At 43.1% G+C, this 25851-nt stretch overlaps 1 protein-coding gene across 1 annotated transcript; it reads left to right on the top strand.

Annotated features, from left to right (window-relative positions):
• Positions 1–11363: 11363 nt before the first annotated feature.
• Positions 11364–25839, top strand: LAS1L (LAS1 like ribosome biogenesis factor). Its single transcript, XM_066182118.1, has 13 exons — positions 11364–11565; positions 12206–12331; positions 12526–12595; positions 13776–13857; positions 14943–15134; positions 15725–15771; positions 16155–16255; positions 16950–17035; positions 17947–18162; positions 19333–19456; positions 20038–20420; positions 21353–21494; positions 23990–25839. The coding sequence occupies exons 1-13, from the start codon at positions 11378–11380 to the stop codon at positions 24078–24080; spliced, it is 1848 nt and encodes a 615-aa protein (XP_066038215.1). The 5' UTR covers positions 11364–11377; the 3' UTR covers positions 24081–25839.
• The last annotated feature ends 12 nt before the right edge of the window (positions 25840–25851 follow it).

Raw genomic sequence — 25851 nt, 5'->3', positions numbered from 1 at the left:
AACATGAAAACACTGATTTCTCATATTTCAATAACAAAAAGTTACACTGTAGTTACTGATGTTTGCCAGGCAGCTGGCAGGTGTGCAAGGGAGAGTATGAGTCCAAATGATTACATATACAGTACTGTATTTATGAAGTTTTTAACCTTGTTTAGGAAAAAAAAAAGTTTTGCAGATAATCCACTGTGGTCATGTGAAAGTCTGCCCAAAGAGATTGTAACTGAAGGGTGTGCCATGAAATCAGCCTAGTTATTATCCTTCTCAAAAAAGTTATGAGACCCCATGTCTCTGAACCTGATTCTGTTCTTCCTCACAGTGGGGTAGACTGAATAATTAACTGTAACTGAAACAGAAATCTGACTTGTTGGGTCAAATTCTAGGATAGTTTGTGTATCTAGGCTCCACAGAGCTTGGCTCTTCACTTTCCAGGAATTGACTTAATGCTCAGAAATGGAGGAAGAACATTTCACTGGCAATATCTGCTATGTTGAGAGCTAGCTTCACCTTTCAAAATTATCAGATTAGCATCATATTGTACTCCTTTGTAAAATCAACAGCTTTTGACTTAACCGCCTCGTGTGTAAAGTGATCTGGAATGAAAGTGGGTATTACGAAAAAGTAGATGTCTGGTAATGGCGAACTGATGTGATTTTGGTGAGGGGCTTCCCTGTGTCTGTCCTCGGCTAAAAACATTTCATGTATTTCAGCTCTGCCTCTAAAGTAATCATAGTTCAAGATATTAATATTTCATGAGGCATAAACGGTTCCCCTTTAGGAAAAGTAAAAGCAGTTTTTCCTGTTTGTGAAATTTCCACATTGCCAAGAACAAGAAAGCTTTCAAAACACTATCTTTGCTGCTTGCAGAGCTTCACTGCCTTATAGGGTCTGAATCCCCTGGATTCACGCTGGGGGCGGGCTGGGAATGCTGGCTTTTCCTCCTTCTGGGTGATTCTGGGAGGCCTGCAAATGATGTCATGGTACATTTTAGGCTACAATAACAGGAAATCATCAAGTGTTTACACTGGCAGACTGGGCTGTGATGTGATTTTCCTCCTCTTCCTCTCTGCCCCCCCCCACCCACCTCACCCCTGCCACTGACTTCCTTGATAGATCTGCTTCCTCTGACTAAAATACCACAAGGTGGCAACACTGAAGGAGGAAAAAGGAAAGTGGGGGAGAGAGACAGAAAGGCATATTTTTTTAAAGGATGATTCCCCTCAAATCACTGACAGAGAGCAGACAGAGAGCACAGTCCTCCCTCTCTGGCCCTGCACATACTCAGTGCAGCAGCTCAGAAACACGTCAGAAACTGGCCTGTAGAGAAACTGGAGGATGGACCGCTCCCAGCTGAGACATGAAAAAGAAATTCTCCCCTCCTTGCACAGATGAGTCACAGACAAGTTCTCCCTGGCAAAATTTTCTTTGAATTATCCTGTCGCACAGGCACATCTGAAAACATATGGCATGGGTTGATGGATTCCAAAGAGGAGAAGGCCACATTTTCAGGGCTTGGGTCAGAGCAAGGATGCAAGTGACTTATACCCAGAGGTAGAAGTGGCAAATATCAGTTTTCGGTTTCAGTTTCAGAGGCGAGGGAGGGTGCTAGAGTTCAGGTCTTGCTTGTACCAGTGATGCACAGTATAAATGTTAGACATTGTGTCCTTCTCAGCCTGTTAATACAAAGGGAAGAAGGAGGAAGATGTAAGGTTACCACCTTACCATCTTGTCCCGAAGAAAAGGGATTCCAATGAGACAAAACAGACTAATTGGTTCCAGGACAGTTCATCTTTCCACGACTATACAGAACCTGGCATTAGCTCAGCTTGTTAGAGCATGGTGCTAACAACATCAGGGTTGTGTGTTTGATCCCCAGTGGGCCATTCACTTAAGAGTTGGACACAATGATCCTTATGGGTCCCTTCCAACTTAGAATATTCTGTGATTCTGTGATATACTTCCAGCTCATTGTTATTACACTGGGTTAGCAGACTGCACACAAGTAACTCCAAGTTACATTAAGGAATTAAGAACATTAAGGAATACCTGGAAAGGGGCTAACTCTAGAGCAGATACCAACATTGCAGAAGATTATGGACGATGTCTCATTTACAGCAGAGTGGAAGGAAGTCTGAGATGAGAAAGACTGCAAATATTGAAGAAGTTTTCTATAAATGAAAATGTGTAAAAGAAGCACACATCAGGGGTCTTGGTGCCCTGAGCTGGAGAACCATGACTGCAAGAATGATCACCTCTCATTCACTCTGAAACTGTGCTGCTGCTGATCTGCACAGTTGAACTGACTCTGAACTAATCTGCTGCTCCACATGGATCTCCTCAAATCTAAGGGGCCTGATGGGATTCAACCAAGAATCCTCAAAGAGCTACTGATGTCATTACAAAGCCCCTATAGATAATTTTTGAGTGTCTTGGGAATTCAGAGAGGTCCCAGCTGACTGAAAGCTGGTGAACATTGTCCCAGTTTTCAAGAAAGGCAAGAAGGAGGACCCTGGAAACTGCAGGCTGGTCTACCTCACTTCAGAGCCCATTAAAATAATGGAAAATATTATTCTAGGAGGTGTTGAAAAACACCAGGAGGACAATGCAGGCATCGGTCACAGCCAGCATGGCTTCACAGGGGGGAAGTCCTAATTGCCAGACATGTTTCCTTCTATGACAGAGTAACCCACCTAGTCGAGCTAGGAAAGACAACTGATGTAATATTTCGGTCTTCAGCAATGCTTTTGATAGTGTCTCTCACAGTATCCCTCTGGATAAAACGTCCAGCATAGAGCTGAATAACCATGTTATGAGATGGGTGAGTAGCTGGCTCACAGGTTGGGCACAAATAGTTGGAGTGAATGGGTGGCATCAGCCTGGTGACCTGTCAGTGGAGTGGTGAGGTTCCACAGTGCCCCATCCTCGGCCCAGCTCTCTTCAACATTAACAAGTTGGATACAGGACTTGAAGGAATGCTGAGTATCCTTGCCAATGATACTAAATTGTGAGTAGTTGTTAACTCCCTCCAAGGCAGGGAGGCCCTGCAGAGAGTGCTGGACAAATTACAGAAATGGGCAATCACCAGATGTATGAAACTTAACAAGGGCCAGATTCTGCACTGGAACAGGGCAAGCCTGGCTGTATGTACAGACTGGGGAACAAGAGGCTGGAGAGCAGTGCCACGGGAAAGGGACCTGGGGGTCCTGGACAATGGCAAGTGGAATCTGAGTCAACAGTGCCCTGGCAGCCAGGAAGGACAGCAGTGTCCTGGGGGGCATCAGGCACAGCATAACCAGTTGTGCATGGGAGGGATTGTCCTGCTCCGCTCTGCACTGCCACAACCCCAGCTTGAATACTGTGCGCAGTTTTGAGCACCATGATACAAAAGAGACATTAATAATCAAAGAGGGTCCAAAGGAGGACCACAGGATGGGGTGGTCTGGAGGGGAAGCCTTATGAAGACTGATTGATGCCACTTGGTTTATTCAGCCTGGAGGTGACTGAGGGGAGACTTCCTTGTGGTCTTCAATATCTTCATGGGGAGAAGTGGAGGGACAGGTACTGATCTCTTCACTCTCATGACCAGTGACATTAAGAAAAAGCTTTTCACCCAGAGGGTGGCTGAGTGCTGGAACAGGGAAGTGGTCACAGCACCAAGGCTGAGTTTAATAATCATTTGAACAATGCTCTCAGGCACATGGTGGGATTCTTGGGGATGGTCCTGTGCAGGGCCAGGAGTTAGATTCATTGATCCTTCAGGGTCCCTTCCAACTCATCATACTCTATGATTCTATGATTCTGTAAGTCTAGACAGGAACAAGGGAGTGTTTTGGTTTAGATAGACAGGTATCTGCCAGGGAGGGTTGGAGTCTCTCTTGAAATGTAAGCCCCTCCCCCCCTTTTCCAAATTATCATCAATTTGCAATTAAAAGGCTGTCAGGCAAAGATTTTGGGAATAGGTATAGCAGTTCTTTACTAGGGATATAAAAATACAGATGTTGTAGTACAGAAGAATAAGCAAGCAAACAAACAAACAAGAAATCCTAAAAAAAACCCTGACAGAGTCAGAAATACAACCTGACACCCTGTTGGTCAGGATGTTGGAAGCAGTCCACAGTAAGCCCTCCTGGAGTGGCAGATGTGGTTCTGTTGGAGCAGAGATGGTCCTGTTGAAAAAAGGGTCCAGTAAGGGTGAGATGGGTCCGGTCTTCCTCCAGGGATCCAGTAGAAAAACTGGATACCTAGTGGGACTCTGGCTCCTTTTTATCTAGGTTAAGATGGTTTGGTTCCTCCTCCCTGTGTGGAGCAGCTTACAATAGTACAGTATAATGTGTCATGTATTTGATGAGCTCTTAATGGTCCGTTAGCAGAAGACATTCCCATGGAAGTAGTGAAACAATGAAGAGAGATAAGTAGCACTCCACCATCTGATAAGTGACACTGACCCATTTGGGCAAAGATAAGTAATTCTGCTCCACCCAGATGGCAGAGAATAATATGCTCTTTACAAAACCCATGACAGGTAGGAAGGGAGAGAGTAGCAAATAATTTTATTTCTATTGTCCATTTTTCTCTATTTACACAACATCAGCAACATTGACAGTTTAAATCATGCTAAGAAATCATGCAAACAGATAAGGCTGAGACACTCACTAAACTAAAACTACTAGGATATGGAAAGTCTTCCTCCGAGTACCATGGCTCTGTTCAGTGCATTTAGAAATTGCAGGTCTCCAGTTCATAAAGCTCAAGAACAGACAAGACAGGAAACCTTTTAGAAAAAAAATACAGAGGGACTTACACCTTACATCAGTGATGCAACTGTAAAGTGCAATTTACAGCAGTTAGCAGAAGGAAGAGGAACCAGAAGATGTGATTTCACCACTCTAAGTTACTCAGATAGTCATCTATGGTCAGTGACAAGCTGATATGAACTGCCTTAAAACCACGGGTGCTTTGGCTTCATTATTATTACTAATGATGTTATTACCTGAGGCATCTACTCAGAGCTGTGAGAGAAACACCACCACAGCAATGCTCACACATTTATTATTTTCCAGCATGAGTCTACCCTGGTCCAGAATAAATAGGAAGCTTTTGCCCCAGCTTGGTAGCTGGGATCTTAATCCCACTTAAATAGGTACGTCACACCCAGACACACTCAAAATTAAGCACAATCTCAAATGCTTTGCTGAATGAGAGGTTGAGGGTTTCCTCTCTTTAATAATCATAGATAAATTGTAAGGGTTCACCCACCGGTAAGTTGTGCAGACCAACCAGCTCATCTTTGGGAGTCAGTATAAAGACGAAGTCCTGTGCAAACCAACTACTATTATTAAATATACCTCCAAGGCATATATTAAATATACCTCCAACATGAAAGGAGAGAATTGCTCACTCTGTCACAAGCTTTTTGACAGACAAAAAGCAATACCCTAAATCTACAACCTGAAGTCATACTGGCTGCCAAGAACTACATTAATAGATATGGATATGATTATTAATACTGCTAACACAGAAGGCACAGAGGGTCACCTTTGTGCAAGGCTGGGATGAAGGAAGTATGTTCACTTCATATTTTCCTCCTAAATAAATGATGGGATGGAGATTTGTTTCAAAGAAAGCCAAGGAAGCAGTAGATTAAAATCAACTTTGCTGCATCATCCCTGTCTCCTTCTGACATGGTGACAGAGGTGGCCTCACTGAGAATGACTTCTGCAATTTGGCAGCCAGGATGGAGGGTAGCTACAATTAAGGCCTTTGGTGAGGATCCTGAGACTCACTCTTCACCAGTTTCCTCCAGAGCTCCACTGCAGGCAGAGGTTGGCTGAAAAAAGGATACTCAGAATGTCAGGTAGGAAAGATTTAGCCTTACTGCAATCAGCCATTTTTTCCGGCACAATCTTCAGGCTGAAAACAGGTTTGCTCAACATGTGGTAGCATCAGAGTCGTTACAAGCTGCCTGGACAGACCCTCCCATATACACACACACTCTCATCATTCAGTCACCAAGGATTTTCCATCACTTCTTTGCAAACATTGTGGGATCAGAATGAAAACCTGTTTGGACAACTACAGTGACATCAAATCTAAATGTGCCCAGAAGAGCAATGCTACAATTGCACAGAAACAGTAAAAGGCAGAAATATCTGGAAAGGGCACTACTTGCACCTCAGTGAACAAACACTTCAAAGCATCTGAGAGCCAGCATATGTCTTGAGGGTGCTTGTCCTGGAGTCCTGAGTTACATCCAGATTTGGGAACTTTCATTCACGTCCAGCATATGTCAAATGCATTTGCTTTCTGTGAGTCAGAGCCTGGGGCTTCACCAGGCTCTGACTTCATCATCCAAAACTGAATTTCCCTATGCTGCTGAGTCACACTGGCGACTGACAGGCTGTGCAGACAGGCTCTGCAGATGCAGGCTGAAAGACTGTGTGAGTGTGCTGCACCAAACTCTAAATTTTCCATACCCTGAGGGCCCAGGAACTCATTGCCTGCACTGGTACAAGTTTTCACCAGTCATGGTCCTGGCAGTATTCAGGGTGGGTAAGAATATGGATTATTTGTCTGAAAGTGCCCTGAGTGTCAGGGGTCCCTCTCATCCATTTCATGGCTACAGTAACTCTGACAGTTCTATCCCTTCTGTGAGCACATCCACCTTTGTCATAGCCTTTGTAGGGAAAAACAGTAGTAGCGGATCAGGTCTGACTCTTCCCATAATGAAGCATTTGACCAAGAGACTTCTCAAAGGTAGTTAAAGCTTTTTTGTTCCAGCCTGGGACAGGTTGGATCTAATAACCCCACCATGATCAATGCACAGAGGGCACAGATGGATGCTATGGAGATAACATGGCTAAAATCACTGGAAATCCCAGCCCACTGAATGTAGACAATATAAGAAAACAGGAGAGAGGGACAGGAGTACCGAACTTCTAATTGCTGTCAGGATGTCACTGGCTGGGACACAAGCAGGAGGTAATATTATTTAATGGTGATGAATGGCCACAGTGAGCAGTCCTCTACCTCAGTTCAAATCACGCTCACCTCACAAGTTCTGCAGCCGTGCTGGAAGTCACAAGATCAAATTGAATCAGCCAATTTTGTGCCACTCTGTGTCAAAAGTGGTAGAGAGATGGAGCTGCAAATCAATGCAAGAAAAGGATGTGGGACACAACACAGTTAGCTACCTTCATCAGGCTTCCACTTGCAGTAGGAGCAAAGTATCTCACTTTGTGCAGTTACACCCCAAAATCTCATTTGAACAAGAAAGCTGATACCCAATTTAGCTCATTTTGTCTTGCTGCAGAAGGCTTGATTCTGCCTCTCTGCTGCTCCTAATGAGCAGACAATGCTAGTCTGGAAGGGCTTGGCTGGCACAGGAAGGCACAAAACTCACTTTTTTAGAAACCTAGATAGGAAATCAAGCTGACAAGGAAGTGCCAAAGGGTCTAAGAGTCTAGCAGGCACCTCATGACCATGAATTTATTTAGCATGCTGGGCATCAGAAGCAGCTTAGTCCTTAACCCACCATGAGACAATTTGTGTTAAATATTGTTGGAGTCCAGGGCATTCCTCTGGGTGCCCTGGGAGGCCACAGACCTCAGCAGAGATGTCTGGAACCCGAGCAAGAGGGTTTGAGATCTGTACAGAGGGGTCTGTAATCTGTACAGGGGGGTTGTAGACCCTGGCACAGAGCCCAGAGAGACACCATCTTTGACTTCAGTCCATGGAAAAAAGCTGTGAACACTGAGAGAAGAATTACAAGTCACAAAGATGTGACAGACAGTAGTGTAGCGTGTCACAGGGTGTAAAATTTTGTAGTTTTAGGATTCTTAGTATGTAGGTGCATAGGGAACAAGATGGAGGATTTAGGGTGTTCCCCTGAGTCCTTCCTTCTTCTCCCCTGGCGTCCACCTTCTGGTGACGGTGGCACAAAGTAGTTAAAGGAGATTGTGTCAGAGTAGAGTTGACCCCTTTAGTATAGGTAATAGGTATTGGCACACAATTGTTAATAAGATATACGTAGTTATCTGTTTAAAAGGCAGCGACCTCCCATCGCGGGGGGAGTCATCCTGTGTCCAAGCAGCTGTGAACATCTCGGCCGGGCACAGAGAAAATTGTAAGATAAGAAAATAATAAACAACGCGAGAAACCAAAGAGAAAAAGACCTTGAAGACTCCGCTTTTTTCTTGCACCTGGCTCAGGGCCTTCAGAGGGCAAAAAAGGCTCACTCGAACCACCGCCTGAATCTCGGGAAAAGAAAACCAAACCTGAGAAAATATGTTATTTTTAAGTGAAAGAAGACAGAGTTTTGGAATAGGGTAAGAATAAAAGCATTGGGGGTGAATGTAGCAAACTAGGAAGATAGTGACTTCTAAGCACAAAGTGCATGACATGGTTAAGAAAACCACATAGCTAAAAATCACACTTAGGGACCCAGTACAATCCATTTCTATGCTATTGCCCTCATCTACTCCGAGCCTGGATATCAGGAAAAAGCTTTTCACCCAGAGGGTGGCTGAGCCCTGGAACAGGTTCTCTGGGGTGGTGGTCACAGCACCTGGCCTGTCTGAGTTCAAGATGTATTTGGGCAATGATGTCAGGCACATGGTGGGGTTCTTGGGGTGTCCTGTGCAGGACTCCCTAAGAGTTGGATTCAGTATCCTTCTGGGTCCCTTCCAACTCACTGTATTCTATAATTCTATAATTACCAGCTCCCCAGCAGGGCCAAAGGAGCCAGCCATAAGCACAGATAAGCCTAAGCCCCTTCCTTTCCTGGGCTGCACTGGAGTCATCAGGGAACCATACCACAAACTGCTCTCGTAATGGGTAATACCAGCAGGCCGCAGTGCTTTTCCCTCCTCATTCACTAAAGCAAAATGCCTTATAGTGCTCCTCTTGCTTGGGAAACATGCAACTAAGAGACTCCATGAGACAAAATTGTGGTCTGGAGGAGGGATGGACCCTCACCTTCTTGGCAAAGCCATGCTGCCAAGCACAGGTCCCATTTCCCCATCACTTCTGAAACTGTGTTGATCTTTTCCAGTGACAAGTAACTCCTCATGCTTCCACACTGGGGAGTGCTGGGAACATGAAAAAGGAGGGGGAGTTGCATTTATTCCATGCTGATTCACAGGTCTCTTCAAGTTAGCAGGATGGGTTGGGCATGCGTGAAGAAATTTTTTACTGAAAACTCCTAAGCTGTTTTGCAAGAATATGTTCTTTTTACTGATACCTTCATTATAGGAGGTAAAGTGCTCTTTGCCATTTGGTTTAGTGTCATATGATAGTCCTGAAAGGAGCAGGGAGTTGGACTTGATGATCTTTATGGGTCCCTTCTAACTTGAAACATTCAATGATTCTATGAAAAGTGGGGTTTTTTTCACTTTCTAACTAATAAAGATGGAAAGATTTTCATGAGCTAAAATGCCTCATCACATCTTTCTTATTTTGGGCATTACTTCTGTATCAATACACTATTGTATCTCCACATTAAACACAAAGATGTTTTCTCTCTTTTTGTCTTTATTGCAACCAAATGGTTTCACTCAATCAAAATGTCTTATTGTGGTCTTACTAAAGTGATTGCTTCAGCCTGGATGTAACTGGTGATCACTTGTCTGTGTGACCCTCATAAACAGTCACTGGATGTGGTCCTAATCAGGGTCTGAAGATTCACTCCCCATCAGCACAGCTTTGCCTCATGATGAGGCATCTTGGCTGAATCTGGTTTTCCTCTCTGGGTCTGCCCTGTTCAGCACCTCCCCTGGTTCTGTGTAGCTGGGGCTTGGCTGGTGAGGATCCTGCTCCAGCAGTTTTGGTTTCATGCTTGGGTTCTGGCTCACTGGCTGACCCGCCAGGAATTTCTGGCCCCCACTGCATCCTGACATTCTGATTCTTAAGAGATATCCAGTTTCTGATTTTTTTTATCCTGATTTAAAATATAAACATATTACCAACTATCATTGTCTCTCCAGCTTCTCTTGTGCTTTTTGCCTGAAATGTTTGCAGTGTTTTTTCTTTCACTTTAGACAAAAACTAATTCATAATAATTGCACTGGAATAGAGGGAAGTTACCTCATGTTTCAAGAAAAATAAAGCAGCTTTAAAATGCTACTGTGAAGCAAAAAATCATACATACAGACAAAACTTAATCAAAACTGAAACAAAAATACAATCTTAATGAAATTTAGAAGCTTAAGCATTATTGTATACTGAATTTTTTACTTCCTAAACAAAATAATCTTAGCACATCATCCTGCTACATAAACAATGGGATGTTAGGTTTTTTTAATCTCAAAAACTTCAGTTTCAGAATTAAACACACATATCCAGTTAAAAAGAGGAATATTCCTAATTTATATCGAGGCCTCAAGAAAGTGAATTACATTAAAATTATATTGAGTAGTATAGACTATGTACTCCTTTTTGAACAACAACAACAACAAAATCCCATGTAGATATTTTGGCTAGTAGCCCAGTGACTTTGTTACATAAAAATCAAGAACTGGTGAAAGGCTTTGAGGGGAACCTGGATGAGCAGGGCTGAGGTCACTTGGTCTGTTCAGCCTGGAGGAGACTGAGTGGAAACATCGATTTACAACTCCCTCATGAGGAGGAGGAGCAGGCACTGATCTCTTCCTTTTGGTGACCAGGGACAGGACCCCAGGGAATGGCCTGACATAGTGTTAGGGGGGGTTTAGGTTGGGTATTAGAAAAAAGTTCTTCACCACGAAGTGTGCTTGCCCCACCTTGAGTAATCTGTGCTGGTTTGGGCATCCAAAGGAGGGCCAGGAGGAAGGGGAGAGGTCTGGAGGGGAAGCCTTATGAGGAGTGGCTGAGGTCACTTGCTTTGTTCAGCCTGGAGACCGAGGTCAGACCTCTGTGTTCTTCATCATCTTCATGAGGGGAAGTGGAGGTGCAGGTACCAATCTCTTCACTCTCCTGACCAGTGACTCAGGGAAATGGCACGAATCTGAGTCAGGGGACGCTTAGGTCGGCTATTAAGAAAAGACTTTTCACCCAGAGAGTCGCTGGGCCCTGGAACAGGCTGTCCAGGGAAGTGGTCACGGCACAAAGGCAGACAGGGTTCGAGAAGCGCTTGGACAACATTGCGGGGCACATGGCGTTGGTGATGGTCCTGTGCTTTCCGATTCAGGACACACCTCGCCGCCCCTCAGCTCCCCGCAGCCGCACAAGGGGAGAACGCCCCTACTCTGCACCGGCCCCGAGCCTCTGGGCGGCCCCGCCGCGCCCCGGCAGCACCGGCGGGCCAGGCCCGCCCTGAGGCGGCCGCGCCCCGGGGCGAGCGGCGGGCGCGGAAAGCGGAAGCGGCGCCGCTCAGGCGGGGAGGAGGCGGAGCGAGGAGCGGCGCGGCATGGCGGGCACGGCCTGGCCCCGCGGGCGGCCCAGCGCCTCCCCAGCCCGCCGGCGGCTCAAACCGCTGCGGACCGTGGTGGCGTGGAGGGGCCGGGCGGAGTGGGACCAGGTGATGGTGGGGCTGTACTGCGGGGACAGCCGGCTGCAGCAGGGCGCTCTGGATCGCGTCTCAGCGTGGAAGAGCCGGTACGGGCCGCGCGGGGCGGGTGGGGAGCGCGACGCGGCTCTCGGGGCCGCCCCTCTGTCCCTGGAGCGGGCCCTCCGTGCCCTTCGCCTAGGCTGCGGCCGGCACTCGTGATCCTGGGCCCGGGGGCCGCCGAGGACCGGAGCGCAGCTCCCCGCCGGAGCGGCCCCGCGGCCGGGGCTGTGCGGGCAGGCCGGCGGTGTGGGCAGGCGGCCCCGGCTTGCGGGGCTCTTTCGTTGCGGGAGGCTCCGGGCACGTAGCTTATGCTGAGAGCACGGTGGCTCCGTGGGAGCAGGGGAGGCAGAAGCACTGCGTTCCTGTAACTTTTTGGGCTGTTATCTCGAGGCAGTGGGCATAGCCAAGGCCCCTAAATTGCTGCATCCGTACACAAGACCCGCGTAGGGAAAGCGTCTTATATATGTGCTTAGCGGATCAGTAAGTACTCATTCAGCCTGTGCTTAGGAGTAACCGTGTAACCACTCTGTTCCAATTGAAGCCTTCTGGGAAGAGCCTCTGATACTTCCTCAGCATACCATTTCCTAATCTGTACCACAGAGCACAAAATGAAGTGGGAAAGTTGTCCTTCTTGGGGGGTGGGTGTATTTGTGTGAGCCTGCTCACCTGGTTTTCATTTTCCTCCAGGTATGGGCCAAAAATGCCTCTTGCAGTGGACTGCACGTCAGAACTGATTCGCTGTAAGGTCCTCGATTCATCTGGCAGATTGAAGTCACATGAGCTCATCCTCTCTTATGGGATGGCTCTTGTAAGGTAAGGGCTCTCAAGGCGCTTGAGCTTTGAGAGAGAGAGAAGGACCTGGACAGATGTCATTATTCCACTGTCTGAGTTCCCTTTGCATCTCTGGGACTACAGGGTTGTATAGCACGTGGGAAGTTTGTCTCTGGAGTTCCAAGTTTCTCTGCAGCTCTTGATAGTCATTTTTCTTTTCTGTAACCTTCATGCAGATTTGTCAACTTGATCACAGAGAGGAAACAGAAGACTGTCAGCATCCCCCTGAGGCAATTAGCCAGAGAGGTAACTATTTAATAAAAGTTGCTTGATCATTTACATCTATACAGAAAGCATATGCATTCATTATTAACAACACTGAGTGGATGAAATTGTAGGGGGAGTCACTCCTTTGTAGCCAAAATAACAGATGCAGATGCTTCTTTATTCCAGCTGCAAAGTTTTAAACAGGTTTATTGCAACTGGATCTAAAACTTTGCTCTTTGAAGTCACAACAGGTGTAACAAAGGCTGATGATCATTAAAGGTTTTTGAATCACATGTGATCAAAATCTTGATTTACATGTGTGTAGTCCCACTTGACATACTGTCATCCGTTTCTCTTTCTTTGCTACTGAGATAGGTAAAAGAGCTAAGTCTGTGGTTTATAAATCCTAGTCTTTGACAAGCAAGGCTGTACATAAAAACCACTCACATTTGCAGGTATTTTCATCTTGTGTGTCTTTCTTCAGGTGAGCTTTTCCAGTCATGTGTGGAAGAGGGAAGATTCAAGCTGTAATTGTAGTAGCAGGACCAGCCTGAGTACTTTTACTGCCAGCTGCACTGAACATCATACCTGGGACTGAACAAGTTTTGGCAGTGAAAGGCAGACAATGTTTGAGACTGTTCTGTATATGTTTGGGCCCCGTGTGAGACTGATGAATTGATTTTTTTTTTTTTCCTGGATTTTTGAGAAAAGTTCTGCTTCTCATTTTTTAAAACTGCTAAAGCTTAAAAGCAAAGGTCTTGCATAGTTAAAGGTAGTTGTCCTCAGGAAAGTTGCAAAGAACTGCATGCAAATTACCCTGTAAGTTTCAGTATTGTATATGATATTATTTGTATCTTTGATATATAGTTATCCAGAATGTTTCATCCATTTAAATGGGGTTTAACTGCTTCTCAGTGTCATGAAATTACATGTAACACCCCTGTCTAAAAAGAAATCTCTTGTTGCTTGTAACACTGAAGAACTTAAACTGTAAAATGCAAGTCTGTAGGGATCCTAGGCCACAGGAGGAGCGGCATCACAGAGCTGGGGGCTCTTGGCCCACTCTTGAAGTGGGAACCAGGAGAGCTGCAGTGCAGGAGTGGCCAGGATTGTGCTGTTCCCACCCAGTGGAGGCTCTCTGCAGGTTTGCAGGGCTGCCTGCAGGTGTGTCCTGATGCGGTGGGAGCAGAGGGGTGACGTGTGTTGGCTGTGGTTGCAGGTGGACATCCCCGTATGGGTTGTGGACCTCCGCCATGAGCTGACGCACGGGAAGCTGCCGCGGCTGGCCCTGTGCCGCAAGGGTGAGTGCCACCAGGGGCTGGCTTTGGGAGGGGTGGCCTGAGGCACGCCTGGGGTGGCAGTGCCAGTGCTGCAGGCCCTGAGGGGAGCACCCCTGCCTCCGTTTTGGGGTGCTGCAAGATGGGCAGCACGCTTGTCCTGGCAGGGAGAGTTGTGATGTCAGACACTGAGAGGATTTGCCGCTGCCCTGTCAGCATAGCTGAGTTGTGTCCAGTAGCTCCAGGCTGTGGTTCCTCACAGGGTAGATGTTCAGAGGCTTTCTCCATTCCCTGAAAAAATTACTCGAAACGGCAACAGCTGGTTGCAACATTGTGGTGCTTTTGTTTTTTTTACAGCACAGGAAGTTTGTCTTGGAGAAATAGGTAAAAACTTTTCCTGATGGTTTAGCGATACCTATGACTCTTAAAAAATCCCACTTAGAGAGAAATGTGGATACTGCAAGCTGATACTGAGTGAATGACCAGTTCATAGCATTTGAAGAGATTCCTGGGAGTTTTGGGTTAAGGCTTGAGAATCCAGTTAAATAGTCTTCAGCAAGGTCCTTAGATTGAATTGGGAAAATGCTGATGGAAGTAAAGTCATTTTCTTTCCATTCTATCTGATGTATGTATAGTGTAGTCTCTGCACAAAAAAAAAAAGTAATTATTGTAGATGATGCGTTAACCATGGTGATACTAAAGTACTGAGTCATTCCTCATGAGAATGTCACTGCAGGGACATAGTTGCTGCTTAAATTTGATGTTAGCTTGAGCAAGGTGCAGTGCCATAGCAGCTTCCAATTTTTTTTTTCTTTTTTTTTATTTTTTACCAAAAAATGATGAATAGTTACCATGCCTATGATACTGGATTGTTTGGTATTTTCCCTGGTTTCTTTCTGGAGGTTGGTTTTGGTTTGGTTTGGGGGGTTTTGTTTGTTTGGGTTTTTTTAACTTTTTCACGTTTTCGTTAATGGAGTTTTTTGTGTTTTCAGGGTTCATAATTGGTTAGTGGCATTTTATTTCACGAGTTAGCAATATGCCAGCTATCATTTTTTTATGATTACAAAGAAATCCTCACTGAGAGGATAACGTTTCCTATTCTCCATTAGGTTGTGATGTTGTGCTGGACTGGCTACGAAAGATGTATTGGAACCGTCAGCTGGGCAATAACCTGTGTGAAGAAGACGAGGATGAGGAAAAAGAGCAGGAAGAGGTGGAAGGAAATGCAGAGCTGGAAAGTGATGAATGGGTGATTCAAACCCCGCAGCATGAGGCCGGTCAGAAACACAAGGAATTCCATGGTAGGTGTTCCTAGAACAATAGCAGATACAAGGGTTAGCTGGAGAAAGCAATTTAAATGTATCATCTTCTAGTGTAAAGATATACTTTCAGCTCAGGTTTTGGGATTCCTCTTTGGGTCTTGGTGGATTCCTGGGGCTGACTGACTGGTTTGGTAGTGTTTCTCCAAATTTTTAGCACTTTGGTTTGTGAATAGCTGTAGCTCTGTAGCAATTGATGCAAAATGCAAGTATAAGGAATACAAATATGCATCAGAACATAAACTGCATATGGGAACAATTTCTTCCTATGCTGATCTTATTAGGATTTTTTTTTGAGCTGTCTGGGTTTATTGAACTTACCTGTCTTTGGCTACTGTTACTGATAAAATATGGAAGTTGTGGTTCAACCCCACTTGAGAAAATTTGTGTTGCTGGAAAAGTCTGGGAGTTTTGGGAGTCTTCAGTGTGTTGTCTGAACAGGATTGCTGTCTTAATTTGACTGATGCCTTCCTTGAGTGTAAATTCAGCAAAAATAAGCCGCTTCCTTAGATACAAAATTCCCTTACATAGTTGATCTTCTGCTTAAAAAATATATTTATGTTTATTTCTAGAAAAAGTCAGAGATGTTCTGATATCTTACAAGAATGAGCAGTTCCGGGTAAGTGCACTCTGATGATCAGCACTTTCATTAATTCTCTTTTCTTTCTTGGGCAATATGTTTTCTCTTCCTTGTTGCCTTAGTTGGTTCCTTGCTCAGGTCTGTCTCCTAGTGTTGTTATACCTGGCTTGCCAGAGGAAAACTTTGCTACTGAGAGCAAGCAATTTGAGACGTGACAATTCCTAATGTGGGCACTTGTTATAGTTTCTAAAGGAGATCTGTACTTACTGGAGATTCCCAGAAAGGGGAACATTTGTGAACTTTTTCAGGTGCTGGTGATGAAGTACATGTGGCATGTGCATATTCTTGTCATAGAAATAGTGTCTTTGTGTTTGTCATAGGAGTGTATTTTCTGTTAATGCTTGAATTTTTCCTTCACTCAGGTTATGCAGGCTGTTTCAAAGTCTCAAGAATTGTGGTCTGATTCCTCTTCAGAAGTGGACTGGATTTTGGCTCAGATCAAAGACCTGATGCAGGAAAACAGGTATGTCTCTGATGAAGAACTGAGGTGAAAGGTACGGTGCTGAACTGGGCTGCAGACCTATTAAATTACCTTTTCATAGTGTCCTGTAGCTGATCATAGAGAAAGCAGTTGGTCAATTTCCTCAACATCTTTGAGGACTGAGTTGTTGATCTGTGCTAATGAGCAATGGTCCTTGTGTCAGATGGTCTCCAAGGTGTTGTCCCAGACTTAGCTATGCTGGCCCCAAGGCAAGCAGCATCTTCAGTATCTTCAAAAGCACCCAACACCCCTGTAGAGATTTTGATTTCACAGTAACCTTTAGAATCTTAAAACTTGCAGGGCAATACTTGGCATTTTCTGTATTTTTTATCTTTCTATTACTACAGAGCCTCTAGGATCTAGTGTGTTGAGACTTCCTTATTACCATTTAAATTTTCATGGAGGTCTTGACCCATTTTGAGAAATCTAATCGGTGTAACTGCAGAGGGGAGAGAATATCATGTTACAGATAAGAGCTATAACTCCTGGTATTTTCAATATAAATATGTATGCCATACAAGAGCAGCATTACTCAGGTCTCTTGTTCGAACAAAAAATTCTCCATTCCCTCCTCACTGCTACGTGTCTTTGACAGTCAAACTTGTTTCAGAACTGGTGCAAGTGCTGTTTTGGTATGTAAAGGAATAAGTGTCAGTAATAAGTCTCTCTGCTCTAGGGAGGCAGTGGCTGAAGTTCTTCTTAGTGATGGCTTTCTCATCCCAAAGATGGATTGTCTGAAGATGCTAAATATAAAGTATGAAGGTGAGTGTTTTATGCATCACCCAAGTAGAAAATGCATAGCTAATGTTATGACCTAATGTGTTCATTTTTTCTCATTATACTGAAATCTGTATTTTTCTGCCTATTTTTTGTAAATCTCCATCCTTAAACATCTTTCACCCTGTTCTCCAGAATCTCTTATGGCAATGCTTAGCTATTGCTTTTTCATAATTTTCTTGGGATGGAAGGATAGCTATTCAGCACTGAGTATCTAGCCAAAATATCTTTCAAAGCTTGCCATCTCTACCCTTTTCTGCAACAGTTGCTGATTTCAGGAACTCCCACTAGTTTCTCTTCTACACTGAAGATTCGAAGAAAATCAAAATGGATGGGGTTTCTTGAGCTTCATTCACCAGCCTCATCTTAGTTCCAAGGTGCTGCCCATATCTCTGGAGTTGCATTTATTGTTTGCAAGAGAACTAGGCACCTAGAGGGAATGAAAATAAATAAATTCCCTATTTCACAGCCAAAGAACTTTCCAAGAAAGATTCTCAAACTTCCATGACTATGTAACAGTAGAAAAATTTAAAAGTTTTTTGATTTTATGTTGCTTTGCTCAATGAACCTTCTCTTTGCAGTATATTGTTTAGATAGAATAGCTCTTAATTATGTGTGAAGTAAGCTGAAACTGGAAAGGGATTAGCCAAACAGGTGTATCTTCATGTGTTAATAATTTCCTTGTGTTAATTATCAAATTGCTACTTATTTTACTTGCCTAGCATAAGAAAAAAAATAGTTTCAGGTTCAGTGAGGACTTCAGGACATATCCTGGAATAAGTGATCTGAGAACAAACCTCTTCAGTTTGGAGCAAGTGTCACACCTGTATTTCATACAAAAATTACAAAGCACCAATTTCTGCCTTCTCTGTTTTGTTTTTGTCTTCTTACCACAGCAAATAAAGAGGTATGGCAATTCAAAATCCCCCCAACATTTTACTGCTTTTGGCAGCCTTTGCTGTCAGGCCTACTTTCACGAAGTTTTACACAGATCCTAATAGAGAAAATGTTTATAGAGTTGAAGGAGTGTTCTGACTCTTCAGAACTTCGGCCTCACTTCTTGATCAACTGGATTTCTGAGTTGCTGACTGGCATTGCCAAAGTAAACGCTGGTGAGTGTGTCTGGATTTTCTGCATTTAAAAAAGCATAAGAGTTTCTTCTGTAGTAGTGTAAAATTATACTAGTAAAGTGGTGGGACCTTTATACATAAATGCAGTAGCCCAATTAGTACATTTTGTCATGTGAACATAAAACTTTTATTGTTGCCTTTCTTAGACTTTTCAACCAGCAGCTTGTGCATGTCATGCATTTCTTAGCAAAAAATTGAAATTGTTATTGGTAAGTTTGCTGCAGCATCCTTGAGATAGGAAAAGCAAATCTGTCACAGGAGAGATCAAGCCATTAAGTGCTAATTTCTCCAGATATCAATACTTGTAGGAAATAAGATCCTTATATCCTATCTTCTGCTGTTATATGTGATATGAGATCCCAGTTCCCAGTTCTTTTCTCCCTTAACAGAAGCCTGCCTTTGTAAGATACTAGATAGTGTTGCTGTTCTTTATTGATCCTATCATAGGATTTTTATGCCTTCTAAACTTACATACAAGTAATAAGTAATATTTTGTTTTCTGCTCCTGACTTTTTAGAACTGTTAAAATTGGCAGATTGTATGTTTCATTCCAGAGATGGGCATTGAAGGGCCTTAGTTGTTCAGAATGTCACAGGTTTCTGCCAGCAGGATTTTTTTACTGTGACATAGTGCATCCTTGCAGAGGTTTACACCCCTTAATTTTGGCGCCTCTTCTGTCCTCTCCTGGTCTGGCTCAGACTGCACGAAGATTTTGGCAGTATCTCAGGCAGTCACAGGTTAAGATTTGGTGCTTTCAGTCAATGCTGAGCGTATCTATGATGTACCAAGATCCCTGAATGCTGCTAGTTCGCAGCTGCTAAATCTACTGTTTGCAGTCCCAGATACAGTACACTGCATTTATTTGTGAAAAAACTGTTCAAACACATCTTATGGGTTTCCTGTCTGGAGTGATGTGCTCAGGGCCAGCTTGGGAATGTCTGCACTGCTTTGTGGTCTGGTCTGGTGGAGCTGTCCACGCATTGTCAAGTCCTTTATAACAACCTTGATGTGTTTGGTCATTGCATCTGATCATGCACTTGGGTTAAAATGACAGCTTATTTGAGGATGTGTTCCAGTAAAAATGCAGAGGGATGAAGGGCATATGTTTGATGAGTTTTGAGCACCCTGTTGTTTTCATTATCTTCTTTGAAGGGAAGAAAAAACAACAGGTGTCTGTGAAGGAGCTGTTCCTCCGTAAAGTTCCTTTGCAGTGGATAAGAGTGACTGACAGTTGCTTGCAAGCTCCCTGCTGGGCAACCCCACATCTTCTTCAGATGTAAGTTTGATGCTGTGACCTAGAAAAGGAGCAGCAAACAGTGCTCTGTAACAGCTTTGGTTCCCTAGTGATATGCTGAGCGATAGCTGCATTCCCTTGCCTTTTCTTTGCATAGAAATCTCATAGAAATTGTAATAGGTGCATGTAGAGCCATACTTGCTGCTATTTATCTCTCCATTGATTACACACAAAGTGGAGAAGGGAAAGAATTTTAAAGGATTGCACTTTCAGAATGAAAGCGGAGGTTATTTGGGGAGGTATTTAAAGAAGCAACCTGTTCAGAAGCAAAGTGACTTGGTAGAGATGTGACCTTATTCAGGCGACAGGAATTTACCACAGTCCCTAACTTCTGTACATGAAAATAGCAAAGCAGTAACTCAGTTAGAAGTATCCCAAGTCCTTAGTTTTAATCACAGAGTATTCCAGCATCCATTGACCAGGGAATTACCAGATTTTGCCTGTTAGATGAGCTATGTGAGCCAGCTGTCCTGGAGAAGACAAACACTTTAAAGCAAAAAAGACTCCAGATGAAGATTTATCAAACCTTTAAAGATGTTTTCATTGCCCTTTTTCCTTTCTAGGATCCTCACAATCATGAGACCTCGCTTGCCACGTTCTTCTCGGAAGAACCTTCTCTATCTTGCTTCCATTTACACAGAAGGAGGTCCCCCCCCTTTGTCCAGTCCAGGCCTCTCTTCAGATAGCAGTGAACAGCCAATTTATACTATAGAGAGCTTACAATGGAGAGCCAGGCAAGAAAATCAGGTCAAAAATCAAGGCCAGACTGTAGAGAAACAAGAAGATATGCAGGAGATAGACAATGGTGTAGAGGAAGTGGAAGAGGAGGAAGAAGAGATGGTGACTGAAACAAATCCTTTGGAAGGACTTGCTCATTCTGGTACCATGGTGGCTATTGCTGAGAAACGGGCAGCACTGCAAGGGTCCGCCTGGCAGATCACTGCAGGTAAAAAGTGACTAAGACTTAGACAGTCCTCATCACTGACAAATGTTAATTGAAATGCAAAGACATCTCAGCCCTCTTGGCCTGGCCACAATTAAATCGTGCTTCAAAGTCATCTAAATTCCAAATTATTAAAAAAATGCGGGTTTTCCAGTGTTTTGTTTATGTTCAGGAGTCATTTCACTTAAGCTCATAAAATACTGTGTGTGTGTTTTCCAGGTGCATGCTATTACTGTCTTATTTATTTTTTTACTAGGCTTTTCCACACTGTTTAAAATTTCAGTGGATCCAGTTGATGAGGCAGCATCAAAAATCAAAATATTGATGTTTCTTGGACTTCTGTTAGTCAGACCTGGGGGTATTTAAAAGCACAGATGGTCTGTGAATCTAAGTTCCATGCTCAGGGAAAATGGTTTTTATGACATGGTGGCAAATAAAGGAGCAAGACAGGTTTTTGGAAGGAATAGACAGCATATCCAGTGTTTTGTTAGCTTTGTTACAGTAGCTGTACTTTCTCATTGGGGTTGGAGGTCCCTGTAACTGAGAATTTTGGATGAGTCATGAAGGGACTCAGACACAGGAGGAGGAAGTTGGTGGAGAGGAGTTGGAGTCAAAATGACATTTAAATGAAAAAAGCAGCCACTAGAAGACTGAGCTCTTGTACTCCATTGACTGGGAATTTTTCTCAAGTAAAATAAAGAAAGAAATGAGACATATTAGGTATGCTGATGTGAACAGCTTGTTAGAACTGGATGTTTTGAGAACAGAAGCAAAATTGTCCTCTGCTTCTGTGACATTGGTTCAGATCATTTGCTGGATGGCTGAGTTGCAGGAGGCAGTATTTGTGGACTTGGGGAGGGTGGTCTTGTGTTTGAAAAATCTCTTTGGGAAACTCAGACTTATAGTTTTTGTACTGTTTTTATCTATTTATCTAGATGAAGTACAATGGAAGGACTTTCCTCTTGGGAAACTCCCAGGTCAGACAGATGACCCTGATGGTCTCATGTTGGATAATTATTCTATGATGTCCCTGCTTGATCAGCCAGTGAGGGAGGAGTGGAAGTCTCTCAATACAAAGTAAGTAATGGTATGGGTGGGACTTTGCCCGTGAACCATGAAATGCATTTCTCTCTCTGTGCCTTTTACTATACCATGTGAAAAATGAGGGCTGAGATTTCCTTTTTACTTCCATTTAAGTAGTTTGACCCAAATACCTACTGTTGTCTCTAAACCTAACCCTAATAATATCCTTTGAGGATGCCATCTTCTAATATTGCTATCTTCACTCCTGCTCTTTTTTAAAAGAAACCATTCCAAAGATTATGAAATACTGCTGTTTAGCAGGTATCAGCAAAGCTTCAGCAGGTTTGAAAACTGAAGTTTGTATTAGCTGGGGCTTTGACCTTCAATTTGTTGGCAGTGCCAAGTGACCTTTTAGAGGTGTAGCTAGTAATTTAGAGCTGCAGATCTGACCTCAGTAAGGAAACACAGATTGTCCTGGAAATAAGGGGGGCATTCTATAAAGCTTTAGTCAGATCACCTTTGTCACTAAATGAAGCTTACCCAGTTACAGCATCCTATTGGAGATGTTTTAATAGGGTCGTTATTTCACACTTTGAAGTCATAGGAGCTTGAATGCTGTAAGCTGTCAAATCAGTTTCATCACATACATATAAAACGATTTATTAATTTATTCCAAGGAATGTTTCAGAATATAAATGAATGGTAGTTATTTTCCTTAACACTGGATTGGACAATTTTCTAATCACTGATCCTTTTCTGTGGTTGGTGGGCCCAGTCTAGTAGCAATGTGAGAATTATGCAGCCTGGAGTATTTTATTGAGAAGAAATCTTGCACATGTTCATATTTTCACATATTCAGATTCCAAGCTTCCAGTTTCAAATCTGAGAAGAGAAGGACTTCCATTTTTCTTTATCCTCTTGGTCATCCTCCATGGCATCAAATTATTGCCCTTCCTTTATCAGTAGTATTCTGTTCCTTTGGAGGAAGATGCCCTAAACTGCATTTTGAAACATGATTTAGTCATGGTGAGGACTGATTGTATATTAATTGCAGGCTAAAAAGCTACAAGCCAGATTTGTAAATTTCAGACTGTTTTTTGAACAGTGTAATGTGTCATGCAGCTCATATTACTAGAAAATACTCATGTAGAAAATGAGAAAGCACATACCAGGCCAAGTGTAACATGTCTTTCTGCATCTCTTTGTGTGGGGAAAGGGGCAGGCAGTTTGTTGCACTCAGATTACAGCCTGGCAGGATGCCAAGGAAAAAAAAAATCTTAGAAACATGAGGAAAACCTGTTGCTACCACAAATAGAAAGGAGCAGAACCTAATTTATTCCTGTTGCTGTGCCTGGAAACGATCCAGGTTTCGTCAGGAGTGCTACAGTGGCAGCTCGTTCATTATTCTTATCTCCCTTGCATAGCAGCTTCTCCATCTGCCAAAGGACATGTAGTATTAGAAAGGTGGTCTGACTTCCCCAAGGTAGAAGGAAGATTTTCTTGACTGCTTACATTTCCTTCTGTGTAGAAACCTTGTCCTTTGTCTTGTAGCTACATGGGGGTTTTGCTTCCCCCATCAAAGGTGTTTGTATGGCCTGTTCCAGAAAGGTTATTTGCTATTTACATTTTTGGTATTGCCCTCTAAGTTCTCTGTCTGCAGAGAGCTGTTCTGCCAGGCTCATGAAGGGAGGTACCAAAGGATGGTATGAGAGATTGGGAAAACTTGACGGTTTACTTTGAAAATACCCATAAGGTGCTTGGAAAAAGCATCTGCAGCATAGGCAATGGGACACACCCTTTGTAAAAGCAATGCCCTTCTTTGTCTTTCTGCCATTCCTTCCTCCCAGAAGATTGTGTTCATTTTTTGGTGGGTTTTCTGGTGTATGCTGTGCATGTGTATTGTCGAAGTTCATGTTTAGTGTTGCTGAGGCAATCTCTGAAGCTTTGAATAGCTGCTGTCATCCTCAGGCAGATGTTTTGGGTTTTGTGATAAGCATATGTGCTTTCTGTTTGCTCCCAGTGTCAGTTTTACCTGACAGCAGGGGCAAATTCAGCCAATAATGACCACTTGGAGAGTTTTCTGAGGGTGGAGTTGCTGACATGGTGTTGCTTTAGGGATTGCATCCTTGGATGTCTCTGTAAGTCCCATGATTATTTCTAAAGCCATAGAAATTGGTAGTATTGTAAGATTTGTAACTTGTGAGAGACTGTTCTCATGTCAATTGCTTGCTGTGCTAACATTTCACCCAAGCTTCTATTCCTAGCTGCAAAGGATAGATGAAGGTTCAGATGAGAATTCTTCTCTGGTTATTTTTGCAGTCATTTCTCCCCCATAATTGTTAGTACCTGGTCACCTTTCTTTTGGTTTGTGTCTTGTACCCTTCATGTTTCGGGACTATTGCCACTCTTAAACAAACTGATTAAAACTGAAGGACATACCAGCAGATAAATGTTTCAGAGCTAAAGAGAAATGTTTTGGAAATAAAGTGCCATCAAAATTACTTCGGTGATGTGAGCTTTATTAATGTGCTTTATTCTCTTCCTCACAGCTCTGCAGAATTGAATATTCCTATGACAGGAGGATTGTTATGGACCCAGAATGACTTCCATAAAATAAAAAGTGGCCTTCAGCTTTTCTGATACAGCAGCAGAGCGCTCTGTAACTTTTAGTATTGCACAAGTTAAGTGGCATAGGACATGCACTAAAGATGGTGGGAAAATAATCACTCCAGGAGAAGTTGTTGTTGCTGTGTTTTATTGATTTTTTACCATGTAAAATCAATGTTTTGTAAAAGTGTTATGTTGCATGTATGGTAACCATTGTTTTGCTTAACCAGTTGAAGTTTGCCTAATACAGTTAAGAGTACTTCGGAATCCCTCCTTGTTTCTTAACCTTTTCATAAGTAAATACAACTGACTGAAGGCAGACGTTGCACCTGGATGCTGTTTCTCAGTTTTCACTCTGGAAAATGTCCTTTGGCCCTCTTTAAGCGACACCTTTGAGCCATTCTTATTTTAGTGATGCTGATACTGTCCTGGAGGAATGATTGTGCCGGGATAAGACTGTCCTTCAGTTTCCACCTGTCTGTGATTTCACATGAAGCTTCAGGGATCAGTCCTAGCTAGAGCATAGCTGAATGCACTGTGACACATAAATACCTTTGAAATGTTTTTGTCACGATGTTTTTTTCAAGTGATAGTCTTGAAGCCACTACTGTCTCTTTTTGATTGAAGTGTTTTGCTTCAGGTTGATTCTGTTCATGATTTTGCTGATATTCATAACTAGTACTGTGGTGTTTGCTGAGAAACTGGTATGATTACTACAGAAATGGACTGAACAAGTAACCTTGCTGGAAAGTTGAGAAAAACGGCTTCCAGATAGTTTTTCCTTAATTCCATTTTTTTCACCTGTATTAAAGGTTCTTGGAACTTAATAGAGTTCTGCAGTTACCTGCCAAAAACCCCAGGAGTTTAAGTGTGTATTTATTGCAGGACTCCTCAGTAAGAATTTGTTAAAGTGCATCTGCTAGAGGCTAAAACAGAGGCTTTCTCTGAGTCCATCTAGTAATTTTCAGGTTTTACAAACTAAGCAGAATGAGTAACACATCAGTAGGAAGGGATCCAAGAAGGGACATACAACTTTAGCAGTACATTGCATAGGGTTGAAATGCATGTTTAGAGCAGCAGCTTCACAGATTCTTTGGACTGGCTCTGAAGTAAAGGCTTAGCTAGATGTCCAGAATGGAAGTATTACTTCCTTATTCCTTCTTCTCTAGTTTTTTGTTATTCTGCTCTACTGCAGTTGCTTGTTACCACACATCCAAAAATGGAACATATGTTGCATACTTCCTTCTATAAAAGCAAGCAGTGCCAATGCAAAAGGAAAGAAACTTCCTTTTTCAGTTATGAGGGATTTTTCATGGAAGCCCTTCCCCTTTCAACTATTTTTAGAAATACTTCATTTACCCAGTAGTGAGTTAGGCTTATTTAGGAAATTCTGAGTGAAAGGGATTTGTTCTTTTATTACTGCATTTAGCTGACTATGAAGTTACTCAAATTACTATATTTTGTATTGCAAACAAGCAAAACAGTTCAAATAGGAATGTGGCACTAGCACATACTGTACCATCTGTAACTTTTTTTCCTCCTTGGAGGAAGAGCATTTGGTAAAAATTATGTGCTGCTACTACAACTACTGCCATACCTTATTAGCTGTAGTAACTGCCCTGTGTATCTGCCATTACCCCACCTAGAGAATCTGGGATTTTTTTCAGTCAATCAACTAAAAAAAAACACCAAGAAATAACTTGGACAGACTGCAACAGTTGTTTTGGGCAAAAAAGTTTTTTGGGGATCTTGTCTAAAGAGGGTTGAAAAATAAAAAGCTAGAAACAAATAATCCAATGGCTCT

The sequence above is a fragment of the Chamaea fasciata genome, unplaced genomic scaffold, assembly GCF_029207755.1.
Source record: "Chamaea fasciata isolate MVZ Bird 193981 ecotype frontalis unplaced genomic scaffold, bChaFas1.0.hap1 SCAF_4, whole genome shotgun sequence".
NCBI classification, from domain to species: Eukaryota; Metazoa; Chordata; class Aves; order Passeriformes; family Sylviidae; genus Chamaea; species Chamaea fasciata.
This window is presented reverse-complemented; position numbering and strand designations above follow the sequence as displayed.